This window comes from Eschrichtius robustus, chromosome 10 (genome assembly GCF_028021215.1).
Source record: "Eschrichtius robustus isolate mEscRob2 chromosome 10, mEscRob2.pri, whole genome shotgun sequence".
Lineage (NCBI taxonomy): Eukaryota > Metazoa > Chordata > Mammalia > Artiodactyla > Eschrichtiidae > Eschrichtius > Eschrichtius robustus.
The window spans coordinates 4,071,441-4,090,702 of record NC_090833.1 but is presented as its reverse complement, the minus strand read 5'-3'; the positions used below and the strand labels follow the sequence as shown (position 1 = coordinate 4,090,702).

General features: G+C 43.2%; 1 protein-coding gene across 3 annotated transcripts in view; it reads right to left on the bottom strand.

Moving 5' to 3' along the window:
* The window catches only part of DDX31 (DEAD-box helicase 31), a 72,780-nt gene extending 53,589 nt beyond the window's left edge, over positions 1–19,191 (bottom strand). For all 3 annotated transcript variants that reach the window (XM_068553931.1, XM_068553932.1, XM_068553933.1), the window contains exons 1-9: positions 18,883–19,191; positions 13,835–14,091; positions 13,653–13,728; positions 12,597–12,640; positions 11,214–11,284; positions 10,200–10,264; positions 3,646–3,690; positions 2,267–2,308; positions 1,404–1,468 (exon numbers count right to left, since the gene is read on the bottom strand). In XM_068553931.1, the coding sequence (XP_068410032.1) occupies positions 1,404–1,468; positions 2,267–2,308; positions 3,646–3,690; positions 10,200–10,264; positions 11,214–11,284; positions 12,597–12,640; positions 13,653–13,728; positions 13,835–14,091; positions 18,883–18,978 (761 nt within the window). In that variant the 5' untranslated portion in view covers positions 18,979–19,191. The remainder of the gene's footprint in view (positions 1–1,403; positions 1,469–2,266; positions 2,309–3,645; positions 3,691–10,199; positions 10,265–11,213; positions 11,285–12,596; positions 12,641–13,652; positions 13,729–13,834; positions 14,092–18,882) is intronic.
* Positions 19,192–19,262: the final 71 nt, after the last annotated feature.

Here is a 19,262-nt window from a genome sequence, read left to right as displayed (position 1 = left end):
AGATATATTTAAGTTCTAATTTTTCTCTGAAGTTTCTCTGTCTTACAAAACATAACTGTAAGATCTGAAATCCTATTAAAATTGTCTCAGAGGAATCTTTACTATATAACCCAATGCCCTTTATCTGATCCATAGACGCTTCCTAGAATATTCCAGATAGATGGTCACCTAATCTGTTCTTGAAGGCATCTGTGCCGGGGAACCTCCCACCTGAATGCATTATCCCATGCCAACGTGCTTTAATGGTTAGAATGCTTTTTTCTTACATTGGATCCTTGTTGTAACTTCCATGCGATAGGCCTAGCCTTGCCCCATGGACCAGGTGGAATAAATCTAACTTCTTACTCCACAACCATCCTTCATCCCATTAGTCCATAGTAATAAAAGCCTACAACTTTTAGCTGAGTACATTTTCCAGCTGCCCTTGTAATTAAGTGGGCACGTGCCTATGTTATGGCAATAAGATAAATGGATAAAGGGAGCATGCAAATCCCACCAGTACCTTTAAAAAGAGGAGGTATGATTATCTTTGTTCCTACTGGCAGGAAATCAGATACAATGGCTGGAGCTCCAACAACTATCTAACACTATGAGGAAAGCCTGAAAATGGAAGCTTCACTTAGTGGCACAAAAAGCCAGAATGAGCCAGGGTCCTCACGCTGGCGCATGCACCATGCCAGCCCCGATGGCTACCGTCACGCTTCTTAAACGTGAAAGAAAAAGAAAAAACTTCCATATTGTTTGCGCCACTGCTGTTGTTAGTTACAGCGGAATCTTACCCTAACCAACACCTGAAGGTTTCAAGTTGAATATTTGCTCCTCAGTTACAGACTACACACATAGTTGAGCATAACTACTAAGCATTAAGCTATAATAAAATAAAAACGTTTTTAAAAGAATGCACAAAATTTGGAATTTACTTCTTGCAACAATTTTCTACTGACACCCATTACCAATTCTAACACAGAATTAGGAATCAATGTATTTGGGTGTAGAAAGCAAGATGCAAAGCATTATGTAGGTTTATAATCTTGTTTCTGTAAAATCAAACAACAAAATTCCCAAACTCCCAATATCCACAAAAGGGAGTCAAGGGGGATGCATCCTTAACAAGGGGGGACCGTGGGTCTCGGGGGCGGGGTGGGGGTTGAGATTTAAGAAGGTAACGACCTGTTACTGACCACATCAAAAGGGAGCAGCCCCTGGTAGGTTCACCAATATTTAAAAAAACAGCACCGTTTAGAGTGACCACTCCCTGGGGACTCAATCTGTCCCCACACACTGGGACTAGGAACCATCATCTGAGACAAGGCTCTCCCAGGCTGAGAAGGGCCAGAGTCTTACTGAAGAGGAAGACAGGACAGACTTTAAAAGGAATTAACAACAAACAAACCTCCCCCTACCTGGCTTTTTCTGATTTTCTCTTCTCTCCTCCCATTAACACTCCAGGCACAATCCAGGTAAATGGCTACAGAAAGACATCAGACCAAAATCAATGCAAAGCCCCATTTACTGCAGAGGCTGATTCCAAATTCCCTTTCCTTAAGGAGGTCGTGAGGGAGGACTCGGCTTTTCATTGCAGGAGGTATTACTGTGCAGACACAATTCCTAGGCCTTGCCATGCCCATGGATATTAGCAGTAACTTAAATTATACCTATGCGACTAGCTTCCGACACTGTAAGAGAGAAATGTGGGCTTTTTAAGTGATTCAAGTAGCTTCTCTGCCTTTCCCCGTAGAGCCTGAATTGAAAACACAATTCAGTAAGTCTATCGCCTTTTTTTTTTTCCTTTTTGGTTAAGCTCAAACCCAAGTACAACGCTTCCTTACTCCCACTCGTGATAAAAGAAAGATCAATTCTCAGTCTAATTCGGTGGGCTGGCAGCCTTTGGCTTGGAAGCTTTCTCTCCCTTCTTTCTTAAACAAACCCTACTTGCAGCTTGTTAAGTTGCTTTCACTGGATCACCTTAAGGTTGTACCTGTGAGTCTCTGTAGGTGGCTTGCTAGTGACTATGATGAACAGATTACAGGACCCGAAGTACCAGGAAACACTAATAATCTCACTAAGCTAGAAACTGGTGATTCGTAAGGTTCAGATCAATAAAAACCTACAAACTGTATCTGGGGTGAGCAGAGACATCCAGGGAATACAAGGAAAACTGCAGTAATTCCTAGCTCTTTGAAAATAAAGAAAAGACTGTGGTATCTTTCTCTTTCCTCAAAAAGTCAGGAAAAAAAGACAAAACTGAACTCATGGCTTGCCTTACCTTAAGCAGTTTCTGGACAGTATCAAAGCTTTGTAGGGCCAGCTGTAAATATTAAAAAGTTAGAGTTAATGAGCAAGGTCCCTTCTTACCATTTTATTTATTTTTAAAAATTTAGACAGTGTAAAGTGATAAGGATCCAACCTTGGACCTAAAGTTAGGATTTTTTTAAAAAAGCCCTATACACAGAATCTACTTGGGAAATACACCTTGTTCTTAGACTGATTCTGAAAACTGTCCGTCTGGAGAATGTGGCTAGAGACATCACATCTATTTCTCGGACATACACAAACACAGTGTTCTGTGCTCCCTCTGCTGGCTCAAATTCCCAGAGTACCACACAGAAAAGTACAGTCTATGGTACACAAGGACGGAAGAAAATGAAACAGAGTCAACCTGAGCCTGGCTCCCTTTGGAAAGAGAGAGAATGTAATATGTGTGAAGGGGTAAACCACACAGTGACGCAACAGGCTAGCCTTGGGAACGTTCCTTTACAGGTGACATGACTATATCCTAAGGCTATGCTGGGGCAGAGCAGTAGCTAAAGACAGAGATGTTCATTTCCCAAGTCTATTAAAGGGGGAAAAAAAGAAAAAACCAACAAGCCCAGTGGAAACCAGAGAAAGAGAAAATTAATGTACTGAATAGTTTATAACCATTAACAACCATCAACAAAGCCTCTACATAATCCCTTTACCCAAGGATATATATACAGTTTCCACACGTTTTGTATTCAGGAAGCATCCCAGGGAAGTAGCGAGTTTGCTGCTGTAAAAATTTAAATAGCTCCGTGCCCGCTCCTTCAATGGATGGAGCTGAGACAGGATGCTGCAGGCTGTACAGAAACCTCCATCGCCATGATTGATTCTCTGCAAGGAAGTGATTAGCATTTGATATAGGAAACAGATACCCTAATCTGAAATTGCCTCTGAAGGCAAATAAAATAAAGCGGATAGAAGAGATTTCCACCAAGAGAGAAGAAAAACATCAAGAAGCTTAACTTTCAGAAACGAGTAAAATTTTTGGTAGCTTCTTAAAAAAATGAAAGTTCATTTGTAGGGTCAACTGCTTTTATTTTTTAATTAAGTTGTAAAAGAAAAAGACAACGTACAAAAATGTGATTATTCCTTTTATGAGGACAGAAATTTATAGTGTCATTAGTTTTTAGATAACAGGGAAACACTTTTCCAAAACCAAAAAACTTCTGGTTTTCAAAGAGTACTTGAACTTTTCTTCTTGTCAGGAGCCAGAAGGATGGTTCCTGGGCAAAGGAAAGGGTGTAGTGATTTGTGCAGCAGGGGAAAAAATGGTAAAAACCACTTTTAAATTCAACAATATCACTGAAAGTACTTGCTTAGCACTCCGAAAGTGGGACTGCTTACCTCTCTTGTTGGCACTAGTATCAGAGCATAGGGGCCGTCACCACGCTGTTGACACAGAAGGAGAAAAATGCCATTAGTTGAATGAACGCAGGTCACAGAGGTCCAGACGGGGAGATTAAGGGTGGCCACTTGTAAACGTCAGAAGCAGTTCATTAAAAAGCTAAGCCTGCCCACGACCCTCATGATTATGCAACATTAATCTAGAAGTTCTGGCCCACGCAATCAGAAAAGACAAAGAAATATGTATAAATCTGGAAAGTAGGAAGTAAAGTTGTCATTATTAGCAGATGATATTTTATCCTAAAAAAACCCAAAAACCAACAAAAACAAAAACAACTTAAGGAATCAGGACTTGAGGACTTCCCTGGTGGTGCAGTGGTTAAGAATCCGCCTGCCAATGCAGGGGACACGGGTTTGATCCCCGGTCCAGAAGATCCCACATGCCGCGGAGCAACTAAGCTCGTGTGCCACAACTACTGAGCCTGCGTTCTAGAGCCTGTGAGCCACAACTACTGAGCCCACGTGCCACAACTACTGAGCCCGCATCCTACAGCCCGTGCTCCTCAGCAAGAGAAGGCACGACAACGAGAAGCCCGTGCACAGCGACGAAGAGTAGCCCCTGCTTGCCGCAACTAGAGAAAGCCTGTGCGCAGCAACAGGGACCCAACGCAGACAAAAATAAATTAATTAAATAAATTTAAAAAAAAAGAAATCACTTGAAAATCTACTACAAAAAAGACAAGTCAACTAGCTGAATACAACATTAGTACAGAAAAATCAACAGCCTTCCAACACAGAAAGTTAGATGGAATCACACTCAGAATAACAAAAAAAACAAAAACGGTGAAAAAAAATAAGCTTCACCAAAAATGTACAAAATCTATACAATAAAACATTTTAAATACCTCTGAGGCACATAAAATAAAATTTGAATAAATGGAACAAGGTAGCCTATTCTTGGATAAGAAGACTCAATATTATAAATAAGCTAATTCCCCCTAAATCAATCCATAAATGTTATGTAATTCTAATAAAACTGCCATGAACATGCATATTTATGCATATGTAAAGTATTTTCAAAATGCCCCAAGTATACATACATATGGCTATAAAAAATAATATGTATAACCAGACAAGCTGATTTCAAAGTTCATATGGAAAAATAAATGTGCAAGAATAATCAAGACATTTCTGAACAACATCAGATGGTAAGACAATTTCAATCTACAATAGTTTTAAAAAGTTGATGCTAGCACATAGAGATCACAATAACAAATACAGCCTAGAATAGAATCAAATACATATAGAAAGTCCGGAAATATGATAAGAGGCAATTTATATCAGCAGTGAAAAGATGGAAAATTCAAATGTCCTTTTAGAAAAAAAATTAAGTTAGAAAAGTGAAGTTGGAATTAAGTTGGCCTTTTTACAGATGACATAAAACTCAGAAACTATAAAACTCTGATAAATTTTATTACATAACAATCTTTAAATTTCAGAATGGAAAAGTAATACCTGAAGAAAATTGAGTCAAATGACAACGTGGGGCAAAAAATATGCCACATATAAGAGAAAGGGCCAATTTCTTAGTTTATAAAGAAGGTTTGTAATTCAATTACAAATAAAAATAAAAAAGACCAACAACGCAAATAGAAAAATGGAGAGGGATGTAACAGCTAATTTATGGAAATAAGAATTCAAAATATGGCTTTTAAATGTTAAGAAAAGATGCTCAACTTTACTCCTAAGAGAAATTCAAATCAAAACTACGATACAATATTTTTCCCTGTCAAATGAGCAAAAATAAAACAGCCGATAGTGTTGATAAAGGCACAGGCACACAGGAACTCTTATACACTGTTGGTGGGAATCCAAGTTGGTATAACTCCTTTAAAGATCAATTTTGGTATTATCTACCAAATAAAAATGCAAATTCCACTTATAGGAATTTCTCAAAAAGAGAGACTCATACGTGTGTATAAAGAAGTTGTTTGGGCTTCCCTGGTGGTGCAGTGGTTGAGAATCCGCCTGCCAATGCAGGGGACACGGGTTTGAGCCCTGGTCTGGGAAGATCCCACATGCCGCGGAGCAACTGGGCCCGTGAGCCACAGCTATTGAGCCTGTGCTCCACAACAAGAGAGGCCGCGATAGTGAGAGGCCCGTGCACCGTGATGAAGAGTGGCCCCCGCTCGCCGCAACTAGAGAAAGCCCTCGCACAGAAACGAAGACCCAACACAGCCAAAAATAAATAAATAAATTTATTAAAAAAAAAAAAAAAAAGAGGTTGTTTAATTGCTTTGTTTGTAGCAAAATGTTGAACACATGTAAATCCCACCAATGAGGGAATGACTCAATAATTTATGGTACATACTTACAGTGGAAGACTAGACAGCCATTAAAAAAAACAAGGCGGGTCAACACGGTATTGATAAGAAACCATCCCCAAAACGTATTAAGTGAACAAAAGCAAGGCACAGACAATCATGCACAGCAAGCAACCATTTGCGTATCAAACAAACAAAAACTTCAACAAAAGGGGGAGGGGAACTATGTATAGTCAGATTTGCTTTATATGCAAAGAATATCCTTGGAAGGATTAAACAAGAGACTGGTGATAAGGACCATCCCATCCTGAGAGAAGAACTGTGCCACTCAGGGCAAGGGGCAGTAGAATGACTTACTTGTCACTGCATATTTTTTGGTGCTCTTCAAATTTTTTTAACATGTACATTATACCTACAAATAACAGTAACAATAATAGAAGAAAACAAAGTAATCTCATAATAAGGGCCAGGAAGTCAGCAGTGCCTTGCACCTCCAAAGCGCTCACAGACACTTAGGGAATGAATCGAATACGTTAGTGTAGAAGCTAAGCACAGATTTAGCAGCAAACTAAGTTACAAATATGGTTTTCATATTTTGCATAGGAAACATTTACCCACAAGGAGAAAAGGATTTGGAATTCAAACTACAGCCGTCTGTACTCAACATCGACTTTGCGAGACTGCGCTGAAGCCGGGCGAGGAACAGTAAACATGTTAGTACAACAGTATCAACACAGCAGTGTTAGAGATTCTGACATTTCAAAAGGTGTTACTACACAGAGAAGAAGAAAGACCAATCAATTCCTCGCAGGGCAGAAGTGAGTGAGGAAGGATGGATGGGATGTTAAACAAAATCAGAGCCCAAAGAGCTGAAAGTGTGAAAACACAGAAAAGCAGTCCATTTTCATTCCGTCACTAAAGTAACTGAAGACTCTGCCGGTGCCTTGAATTTGCTGCTCCCTCAAGATAGGTTTTTTTTACAGGTCAAATCTGTTTACAATGAACTCCAAGGGCCTGTACTGAGCATCACTTGAAATAAGTGAATTAAATTTGGGCTTGTTAAATCATCTCTACAGAATATTCCAATCTTTAATAGAACAAGCTGTTATTGATATTAAAAAAATACTTGAGTAAATAAGAACAACGACATGGCTGGTTAATGCTCTGAATCTAAGCAATTCAGAACACTGCCCTTGGGCTTCCCTGGTGGCGCAGTGGTTGGGAATCTGCCTGCCAGTGCAGGGGACACGGGTTTGAGCCCTGGTCTGGGAAGATCCCACATGCCGCGGCGCAACTAGGCCCGTGAGCCACAATTGCTGAGCCTGCGCGTCTGGAGCCTGTGCTCCGCAACAAGAGAGGCCGCGATAGTGAGAGGCCTGCGCACCGCGATGAAGAGTGGCCCCGACTTGACGCAACTGGAGAGGGCCCTCGCACAGAGACGAAGACCCAACACAGCCATAAATAAATAAAATTAAAAAACAAAACAAAACAAAACAGAACACTGCCCTTCAAACCAGCCACACGTCCCTGTTGCTGACAGTGATAGTGGAGACTCAGCGAGCGGGTACCATCACCACCAGGCGCTTGGAAGCAGGTCTCAACTCTCCCCATGCGCTGACCCCCTGAATCCTCCTGGCAACCCCAGGACACAGGCACCGCCGTGATCCCCCACGAGGCACACAAGGATGAGGGGATGCGCTCACGTCACACTCAGACCCAGGATCTGAGCAGAGCCCCCAAAATGCTGTCCACCTGGGGAAGGTAATCGCAGGTCTCCCGTCCTCCGTTCACGGATCCAGCAAATGAGACAGCTGGGCCAGAACTGTAGGACCCACGCCAGATCAAATAGACGCCCAAACTCTGCAACTTTCCAGGAAGAAAAAACCCTCTACTAGAAGCTCTCCCGGAGTATCTAAACGGATGAGACTTCTAATAATTCACATTTCTTCTCTAACCTACACCGGGTACGATGCTAAGGCCCTTGTATGAACCACCGCACTGCAAGGTGCCCAATGGAAGAAAACATCACTCACCTGCAGGAAACAGAATTCCGACTCACCCACCTCAGAGAAAACCAGCATTAGATTGAAAAGTTATCTTTCTCACCTTTGTGTGTGTACACACATATATATATGTATATATATATAATTATTAGTTATGAAATTGGAGTCATATTATACATACTGCTTTATAACCTGCCTTTTTAACATAGCAAGAATGCCTGTCAAGTGCACAAATAGTAATTGAAGAAAACAGCACTTTTAATAACTATACAAGGTTCCACCATTTGGATGATTGTGTAGCATTTATTGATTTAAAAATCATTTAAAAAAATTTAAATAACATTTAAACGTATTCGTTCTGAAATAATTTCAGGCTTACAAAAAATTGCACAAATAGTTCAAAGAACTCCCTTACACCCTTCTCCCAGCTTCCTTATATGATATTGATTCTCAAAATCACAATACAATGATTAAATAGGAAATTAACATTGATTCACTACTATCAGTTAATCTATAGACCTTATTCAAAGTTCGTTAACTGACCTATTAACATGCTTTTTCCAGACTAAGACCCAATTCAGGACCACGCAGCATTCAGTTGTCATGATTCCTTCGTCTCTTTTACTCTGGGGTAGCTCTTTAGTATTTCTTTGTCTTTTGTGACCTTAATACTTTTGAAGAGTACTGGCCAGTCACTCTGCAGAATGTCCTTTGATTTGGCTTTGTCTGATGTTTATGATTAAATTAGAGTTGTGCATTTTTGGCAAGAAAACCAGAGAAGTACTGTTTCATCCTTCATGCGCCTATCAGGAGACACATTAGGCCAACACATCCCGGCACGGGTGAGGCCCCATCCAACCACTTGGTTAAGGTGGCGTCAGCCAGGCTTCCCCACTGTAAAGTTACCATTTTTTCCTGTATCTTCTGGATACATACTTTGAGACTGTGTAAATATCCCATTTTCATCACACTTTAATCCACTCATTTTAGCATCTCTGATGATTCCTGTGTCATTTGCCAAATGATGATGTCCTACAAGTATTCACTGGAATTCTAGTATAAGGAAGGGCTTCCCCTCGTCCCACCTATTTATTCAATAATTCATTTATATCAGCTTGGACTCAATAGGTATTTGTTTTAGACTGTGGGCTGTAATCCAACACCATCATTATTTATTTTGTCATTCAAGTAACAGGCAGGCTCAATACACATCTAATTCTGCATGTCCCAACTGAGGAAAAAGTAACCAACTAGCTCGTCATCTGTTTGTGAACCCATCTCTCTTCCTATTTCTGATCTCACTGTCTCCTCTCAACTGAGAATAACCAGGGTGTATCTGTGAGATTCTGGGCTGGGTTTTGAGATGACACCTATGCCTATGGAACATGGCAGTCACACGGCCTCCTAGGGGACCATTCCAAGGAACCCAGTTCTGGCCCCTCTGGCCCAGGCGCTAAGTGTGTTTCACAACTAAAGATAAGTTCTAGAAAATACTAAATACAAGGAGGCCCAACTGTCACACCCGCTAATTGGGTACTTATTTTCACTTCTACTATTCATGAGAAACCACTGTTTTCAACACAATGTTCACGTTTCTCTCAGTCAGAAGAGCTTGGCCTCTGGAGCCAAAGAGAATGGAGGTGGAAACCCAGCTCCACAATCACTCCCCGCACGGCCTTAGGAAGTTATTTAACTTCCTCAAGCCTCCTTTTTTTTTTCTTTTTTTTTTTTCAAATCGAGGTAATAGTACCTTCCAACTCAGTGGGACTGGGGTAGTTAGAGAGTCAAGAAGACAACACAAGCAAAGCATTCGGCACCATGTCTGACACAGGGGGGGCATCTTACAAACATTCCCTATTAGACCTACTAGGATGATGGTTACATTTGTTTATATTTATTCTATTCCACTCTGGGCACGGTCTTCAGATGCAACACGCTTATGTAATAAATGAACTAAAAAGAGGTGGGAAAACAAAGCTAAGCGAAAAGATTCTTTTGGTCCCAACATTCCTGCTTTGGTTCAGTTTGACGGCTTCTTACGCACTGTGAACGGTAACAGAAGAACACACTTTTTCTTTTTCTTTTTCTTTTTTTTGGCCACGCCGCGTGGCTTGCAGGATATTGGTTCCCCGATCAGGGACTGAGCCCAGGCCCTCGGCAGTGAAAGTGCCGAGTCCTAATCACTGGACTGCCAGGGAATTCCCAGAAAAACACACTTTCTACTCACCTGTATTTTGGATTTCATTGCTTGAAGAGACTGGACCACAGGGATGCAATAGGCAAGAGTTTTACCTTTTAAAAAAGTACAAGAGCAATCAAAATCACAGAGCCTGTAGATGTCAGAAAACCAAAGACAGTAAACGAACCGGCGCTGCTACCTCTGGGCCATCCTAAAGTCTGGGGACAGGAAAAGTGCACTCACATCCAGGTGGAAACGGAAGTCACCTGTCTGCCACAACTCCTAGCGCTGCTTTGTAAATTCAGTACTTCTAATAAACTCGCACCTTCAGCTCCTTTGACGTCTAACAAGGCAGACAATGATACATTTCCGAGGTCACATGGAAGCTCAACTCAATGACTGTCCCTAGACACTAGAAAACTCCCCCTCTGGGGTCACCTCAACCTCTCAAAGGGGCTTCCGTGGTCAAGTAAGTGTCTTCCGTGGTGCTTTCGTGGTGAGGAGCCAGCCAGTCTGAAACCCCAGAGCTGGCCTCTAAAGACCAAGGAGAAACCAAGGATGGCAAAAACTTTGGGCTTCCACCCACCTGAAAGGTGGCTGAGCTGGGGGAGCAGAGAACAGCTGACCTGCCACTAAGAGCACACGAGGGTCAGAAGAGCAAGTCCAGACTGTTCTGGAACGCGCCAGAACGGTGTTCCGTGTTCTAGCAAAACAACTAGCATCCGATCAGTGTGTGCTCCCAGCAGGACTGTTTTAATACCAGAAGGAAAGAGTCATCGCCCACTGGAGTGAAGGCAGGCAGCTCTGGCCATAGGTGGTGGGACCAGGCAAAGCCCTGAGATGGGCTGTGAGAAATGATAGCGGACTTGACTCCTTCCTGATCATTCCTGATCACGGGCCCCATTGATCATCCCTTTCCTTTCAGGGCTCTAATCAGAAGCAAGCCTGGCCGCCCCTCCCCCAAACCAAACAAAGCAGCCACCACCACGACAGACACCTCACTACACAACCCACCACACGAGGAAGGGAGGAAGGAAGGGCAGAAATCAAATGACAACTGACCTGAGCCAGTCTGGGATCTGACGAGAGCATCTCTGCCTTCCAGCAACACAGGGATACTTTGCTTCTGAACGCTTGGGCCGCCCAAAAGAAAAAGCACATGATTATCTATAAACTACCACCTGCCCATGTTTACACGCAGAGATGCAAGATACACAAAATGCAATGACCCCAGGCTCTATCACCCGCCGCCTCAGAGGTTACCTAAACAGTCATGGGAAGGGCTGAGAAACCTTTGACGGTTAGAAGAATAAAACCTCAGTTAAATTTTTGGAACTTTTGGGGCTGCAAATGTTGAGGCAAGCCAGAGACTGGCCGTTCTATTAGACTACTTAAAAAGAAAAATGGGACAGGCTTGATGACAAGCTGGAGCCACCACAAAAGCACATCACACACTCTCCTGCCTTCTGAACCAGGGAATAGGAAACAATAAAACATTATGGAAAGATTCCCAAGCAGAAGAATGAAAGGAAGCTTGTGAGCCTCGCAGACAGCCAGGAACTGCTGTCCGTTCTCTAGAAAACCAAATATGACTGTTGCGGACACAGTAAGATGTGTGTCCACGTGTGTATTCAAAAACAAACAACTAAAACAACAAAGTCCTACTGTACAGCACAGGGAACTATATTCGATATCCCATGCTAACCCACAATGGAAAAGAATATGAAAAAGAATATATACGTATAACTGAATCACTCTGCTGTGCAGCAGAAATTAACACAACATTGTAAATCAACTATACTTCAATAAAATTTAAAAAAAAAACCAAAAGGGTATATGGAAATCACTTAAATTTGGTTGATAAAACTGAACAAAAAAATAATAAAGGGGTTCCTTATTTTATTCTTTGATACTCTCATTAATATTTACTTCTAAGTGAAAGGTGACATTAAAATGTACAGAATCATACATACTCAAAGAGAGGGGGTCATCTCTGCCCCACACCTGTCACCACTCTATTTCTGTTTTCCAGGAGTTGTCACTAACATTTAAAAACTTTTTTCAGCATCCATTATATCCAACTAAGTATTTACTCCTATCTTGTAGCTGACTCTAATTCTTACTACTAAGAAATGACAAGATAAATTCTGTATTCTAGACAAGTTATTTTCAGGAAGCACAGACAACAGTGGGATCTTATGCAGACCATCTTCTGGAGCAGAGATCTCTTACAGTTTAGAGCTGAGGGCAGAAGGGGACGGAGACCCAGTCCCTCCATCTCCCAGGTGGGGAAGCTGAGCGGCTACCAAGCCCTCGAGGGTCAATAATCTGGCCTGTTCTCTAATGCCAAGACACGAGTTTGCTGTCCTTCACAGACAATTCAGATTTCATCTGTTTATACCCACTTAAATCCTGAGAAAATCAAGACTGACCCGGAGCTCTTACCTGGTCATACTAGACATTTTTAAGACCGTATTTATTGTGGAAATCTAAGAGAAAAGACAAAAACAAAAACAAAAAAACTTTTCTTTAACAAATTTTTTGGTACAAATATATTTAATGCAAATAAGGATGCAAAAAAGGGGAAAATACTGGGGTAAAAATGGATGACCACGATCAAATCAAGTTCCTCTAACTCAGTGGTTCTCAGCTGGGGGTGGTTCTGAGCACTGCCTCCCCCGGACCTCCCAATGCCTGGAGAAATTGCTGGTTGTTACAACTGGGGGTGGAGGTGCTACTGGCGTTAAGTGAGTAGCGGCACAGGACGCCGCCATACATCCTGCGACGCACGGGGCAGCCCCCGTGACACAGGGTCCCCATCCCCAGACGTGCACGGTACCAAGGCTGGGAAACCCCACTCCAACCTGTAGGTGAGAAAGCAAGTAGAGGTAACCCACCCGAAAGAAGGAGTAGGTAAGCCATGACCATATGAGCCAAGGAAATCCAGACTCCCTAAAAGTGAATGTATGTTTCTCACCTCGCTCATAAATAAGGCTGGAACACTCATTCACGGTTTTTTTGTTGTTTTTTTTTTTGAGTGTCCGTTTGTTTGTAGCAAATGCATGTTTAAAGAGCCCCTTCTTCCTTCAATTCTTTATAACTCCCTTAACAGCAAGATGCCGGTTCTGTTCCCTCTCCTAAGGTCCCTGTGACATCAGCCACCCAGAATAGCCCTGATGTCGTTATCTATCCAGTAATATGAGGTGGATTTCAAGTTCGATATGTGGAGTCTCAGTCCTAAAATGACTTAGGTGAGGAAAGTCTTCAGAGTTCTTTAAAAAAAAAAGGGGGAGTTGGGTGGGAACAGTGAACAGACTTGTGAGTTCACGTGAACGGTCCTGGAAGAGCATCTTATCAATCTGAGTTCATCCAGGTAACTTGACGCAAAAATAACCATTCTTTGATTTTTTTTCTTCCTAGAACTGTCATTTCACAGACATTCTGAATGAACAAACAGACCCAAAAAATCGACACACCAATAAAACACGGAGGGATACTTACTAGATGTGGGTGGAGGTCCAGGGCTTGAAAAGCATCTGAAGTGAACACTGTTTCTTGCACCTGCTTTACTACAGGTCTGCAAATGACGAACAAGACGCAGGCATCAGTTCCAAGAAACAAAGAAAAAGGCAGAAGACACTTAATTCCTTTTATTCTCGAAGGGCGTCTACACGTGGACATACCTGTGGAGTTCTGGAATCTCAGGGTTGTTTTTAAACAGGGATGAAGTCTTAATGCCCGGTTTCTGTTCCTGGTTTCCATCACTCGCACCACCTGAGGACCTCTTGGGAGAAAACGTTTTCTGTGCCTTCCCCTTAAAAGTCCTTGGAGTTTCTTTAGCAGTAGTTTTCTTGGCCGGGAGAAATGATGTTTCACTCCTCCGTTTCGCTGGGGGAGCCTCGCTGGACGCTCGGTATTTTCTTTTGGTGGCCGCTGCTTGCTGCATCGTTCCCAAAAGGAAAGAGTGACAAGAGATGCATTAGTCCATGAAAACAGACCTCAGAGTGAAGCCTGACTGCCCACAGAATTGCATCTCTCCCTGCAGAGACCATTACGCCCCATATGTCAAGCAACAGTTTAGGGTCTGCAATCAGATTCTTTGACTCAGCCCTTTTTTTTCCCCCAAAAAGGGGGAAAAAAAACACCCACAAACCTCAGCTGATCCATCTACTAGACCTCACCAATCACCTTAACCTTCAACTCCACCAAGATAATCAAGAAGGAAGAAACATTTTTCAGGCTGAATTTTAACAAATGGGAGTCTGTTTGCGGGGAGAAGAGGACCCACCTTGCGAAGTGTGCAAGCTGAGTCAATCCAAATCTCTAGGAATCCACGCACATGACAAGGACGAGGAAGAGGGGAAATGAATCTTTTCTGTTGCCGCCAACAAAGCCCATCGGTGACGACATGTGGGATGCTGCATCCCAGCTTATGCCCAGGAAGCGGAAACCTTTATTACCGCTCCACCCCAGAGCGCTTGGATCGCCGTCATTCTCTGCCCTCAAGCTGCTCCCCCAGGTTCAGATGGCTTGGAGACGATTCCTCCTCACCGTTTCCATTCCAAATGAGAATCCAGCTCCATCCATCACCTCTACTGCAATTACTTCCAACTCTCCTCGCCTTTCCATTCCCTGTCTGATCGCCGATTACAGGCTACGATACGAGACATTTTCTTGCCTGTTGCTTCTCATTTCCGTAACATGAATGTTGTTAAATGTATGATGTCCAAACTTCCCCTAGGAGAAGTTCATCCAATTCCTCTATTTTCCTTGGCCTTCTCTTCCAGTTTACATTACACATGAATATAAAAACATCCTGTGAGTAGCTAGGAATTGTTACTGTGGAGTTCTGGTTTCTCTTGGAATATGTTATTTTCCTCTTGGCTTGAAATCATGACTTCTGTGTACACATCAGCTTGCTTTAGCCATGACTGTCAGCTTTTGACTAACCTAGCAATAACAATAGTTCTTTGTTCCTGGCAACCCTAAGGGCTCCTATAGATAAGTAATTCGATACATACAACTTCAAATATTTAGTATTAATATTTAGTATTAATGAAGTAGGTAACTGACCTGCTTCATTTTACAAATTTTACAAATTTATTTTTACGAAGTCCCAAATTTTCAGACTAAAAAGAGATGAAGTCAAGTTTCAGGTCTCTTGAATCATTTGTAAGACGGAATGAAACGTGCAGATCTTACCTGGTTTACAGACCCACAGGCTCTTGGAGCACAAAAAGGCCCAAAGGCCTCTCCCCCCAACGCATGTGTGGACTTCCCATCACCAGACCCCCTGACAGGTGGCCCTGCAGCTCCTGCCTACACCTCCTCCTACTGTTCTCCATCCCATGAGGCAGCCCATTCTGTCCCCAACCAAGTTCTAGGGGCTGGGAAGCTGTTTCTGACATCCAGGCAAGACCTGTCTCCTGGAAGATCCGTCTACTAGTTTGCAGTTTGCTTTCTGCAGCAACTCTTGTATGTAACATTCCTTCATTCATCACAGAACTCCTCTTTTTCCTCCTTCTTTGGACTAAATATCCCAAACTGGACACAAACTTTAGATCCCTTACCATCCCGGTCACTCTTTATTCCCATGTCAACTTCTCTCTAACAGGCAAGTGTTCCGAGTTAAGCACAGTATCAGGCAGGCTTTCCATTGCTCGGCTAAAATTGAAAATGTGTAATGCGAGCTACAAAGCCCTTTAGAATCTAACCTCTGCCCATCTCACCAGTCTCAGCTTTACCCTCTGCCGTCCTGGACTTCCTTAAATTCCTAGAATGTACCAAGCTCCTTCTCTCCTCAGGGCCTTTGCACATGTTACTCCTACACCCATGTCCCCAGCCCTCCCCTCATACTCATCCTTCAGATCTAGGGCTACCTGCTGCGTCCTCAGAAGAGGCTTTCCTGACCTCCTCTCTCCACCTGTCAAACCAGGGTGCCTGTTCTTGGCTCTCCTGGCACCCTTATTCTCCTTTGCAGCACTCAGTAAAATAATAAATACAGCACGTAATTCATTGTGTGATGTCTGTCTTCCCCATTAGATTGGAAGAAATGGACAAGCCTGTCCCAGATAGCACTGAATCCCCTGCACAGGACCACGTCTGGCACAAAGTAAGTGCTCAATAAATAACTGTAAGATTAATGAATAACACGTGATGGAATTATCCTTTTCCGTGATCTGGATCTATTCTACTTGTTAGTTCCCCTGCACCCCACCAGCATCCACAACACATTCATTTAAAAAACTGACCACCATCAAGTAGCTTGGTTCTGAAGATACAAAGATTAGACAAGCCCTTGAAGAAGTCACAGACTAGTGGAAGAGACAAAAGTGTAAAATCGCAAATCCAAACCTATATTTGTACTACAGAAGAGGTATGGACAAAGGGTCATTTGGGCACAAAACATGAAGTAAGACTACCATGGCCCACAGCGAGGGGAAGGGAGGCAAAGATACAGGAATGCTTCATGAGGTGGCATTTGAGCAGAGAAGAGCAGGGACACATCTGGATCTTCTAAAAACAAGCAAGTCCCTGAGTCTGCTCCCCCACCTGCATAATGAGGGGATTATGGCAGGTGACCTCTAGGGTCCATCCCGCCCTAACAGTCTACATGCCATGTCTTTGATATTAATAAACGTATTCAGTAGTTACTATACACCAGGGAGTATACTAAATACTTACACGAATGATGTCATCTATCCATAGGGTACTGGCATCATCCCATTTTAAGATGAGAACACAGAGGCAGAGAAGTGAGGTAATCTGCCCCAGGATCACTGAGGGATCAAGGCTTTGCCCAGACACTAGTTCCACGCCCTGGGTTCCTAACAACAATGCTACAACACCATCTAGTAAATGTATCCTGCTTGGTTAGAAAATGTATCTTGTTTGGTTAGAAAACGTCATGTATAGTTTGATCCCGATTTTGTTCTGTTTGTTTTCCAGAAGGATATATACCACAATGTTACCCAGAGTTATCTCTGAGTATGACAATCATGGGTGGGTTTTGTGGTTTTTTTTCATTTACTTTCCAAATTTCCTACAATAAATTTGTATTTTTTTCTTTTCTTTTTTTTTTTTTAGAAAAAACATTCTGCATAGCATTAGATAGAGAATAATTTAAGCTGTCAAGGTCTTTCCAAGTCCAGTATATGAGCTACTCAACCCAAATTCAGGCTACTAGCAAATTTGATCAGCATATACATAATTCTCATTCAAGACATAAACAAAAATGTAGGTGCAGACAAGGCCACTGCAGACAGTGATCATCACCTGATTAATATCTTTTTGACACAGTGGTTCAAGCAATCATAAAACCAGATAGCTTACATTTATTTATTCAACTCACTCCACAAAGTGTTACTCAGTGCTTTCTATGTGTTAGTTACTAGGCATGTACACGGCACAAGCACCCTACTGACCTCCTGATGTAGCAATTCTATTACCCAAAATGGAGCCAATATGACTTTTTTTTAAAATAATTGACATGTATGAAGTGCTCCTATGGGCCAGAAAACGTATGGAGTCTTTATGTATATTATCTCATTTAATCTTCATAATAGCCTTATATGAAGTAGAAATTATTGTTCTCATTTTATGGATAGGAAAAGTGAGGATCAGAGAGGTGAAGTAATTTCTTCAAGGTCACAGAGCTAGCATGTTGCAAGGTCAAATCCCAGGTCTACCCCACTCCAAATTCCACGTTCCCAATTGGCTCTTTGGTACTGATACTCCCCCGCCCCCTCGGCATAGATGCAGCTACAACATCACCCAGCTGAAAAGTCCTTACAAGCCTCTAAATCCTGAAGTGGATTATCACTAAAAAAAATCTAGACAATAATCCAGACAGTGGGTATGAGCTGATGTAAGCTTATATGAACTCAAGGAGTTTCAGCGTCACCACATTGGTTGAAAGGAACTGAACCGAAAAAAAAAAAAAAAAAAAAAAAAAGAAAGGAACTGAACCGAACTTTGGCAATTTTTCAATGGCATAAAGTGATGCTTGTTCGAGAACCGCCCCCCCGCCACACACACACACACACACACACACACACACACACACACACACTTTCCATGGCACCAACTGTAACCTTCCTGGTCATTAAGGCAACATGATTTTCCAACAGATTTCTGCCCTGCAGCCCTCCTCTTTCCTAGGAGCTAAGCCAACCATCCTAAACCAATTTTCAGCTCTGGCTTGGGTTAAATTTAAGGCATCTTTTTCTCACGTAATGAGAGGATTATATTGATGAGTTGTATTTTCTTTTCCCCCTTCACTGCACGTGGATGAAAATACACCCCAGTTTTGAAAACTCTTCAAAGAAATTTCTAGTCTCCAGTCCTCATTCCCGAAACAAACGACCCTTAGAGTCGAGGAAAGGGCGGCTGAAAGTTTAGAGATGCGCTTGGTAAGTGACAAGCTGGGCCTCTCGCGCGAGCGTCAGTTCCTAACTTCTCCGAGTGACAGTCTCAGATCCCTGCCTCCAATTAGCAGCCCGCGCCAGCTCCCGCCCGTCTACACCCGCTCCGCTCCCTCCAAGAACGTCTCCGCAGAATGGTGTCCCGGTCTCAGACACGTGTTGCTCGGCGACTCCAGGAGCTGCCCGATATCTGACTTTCCCCTCTTAACTCCGCAAGTAATTCGAACCCCGACCGAGAGGCAAGGCGGTAGGTCCCGGCGCGCCGCGGCCCCGGGTGCGAACGAATCCGAAACCGGGTCAGAACTCACCCGCCTCGACTGGGCTGGGCGGGGTCTGGAGGACGTCGTGGGGACGGCGGCCCGGGACTCGGGAACGTGGGGAAGCACTCCGTCGGCTGCTGCCATGCCGGCGGAGAGGCAAGTCGAGACCTCACGAACCGGGACCTCCACTCCGCTCGGACCCACGTGAGACGTGCGCGAGGACCCCGCGTAGCTGCCCCGCCGGCTCCTGCGCCCGCGCGCCTTCCGGGTCCCAAAGAGCCCGCGAACACACGGCCCCGCGCTACTAGAGACCGAAGCCGCGACCCCGGGGCCCCAGGGCGAGGCGGCCGCCCCGTTTGGCGTCCCTCGTGGCTTGGCCTATGGCAGGGGGGTGTCAAGTCACACTCAACCCCACAGTTCATGCCGTG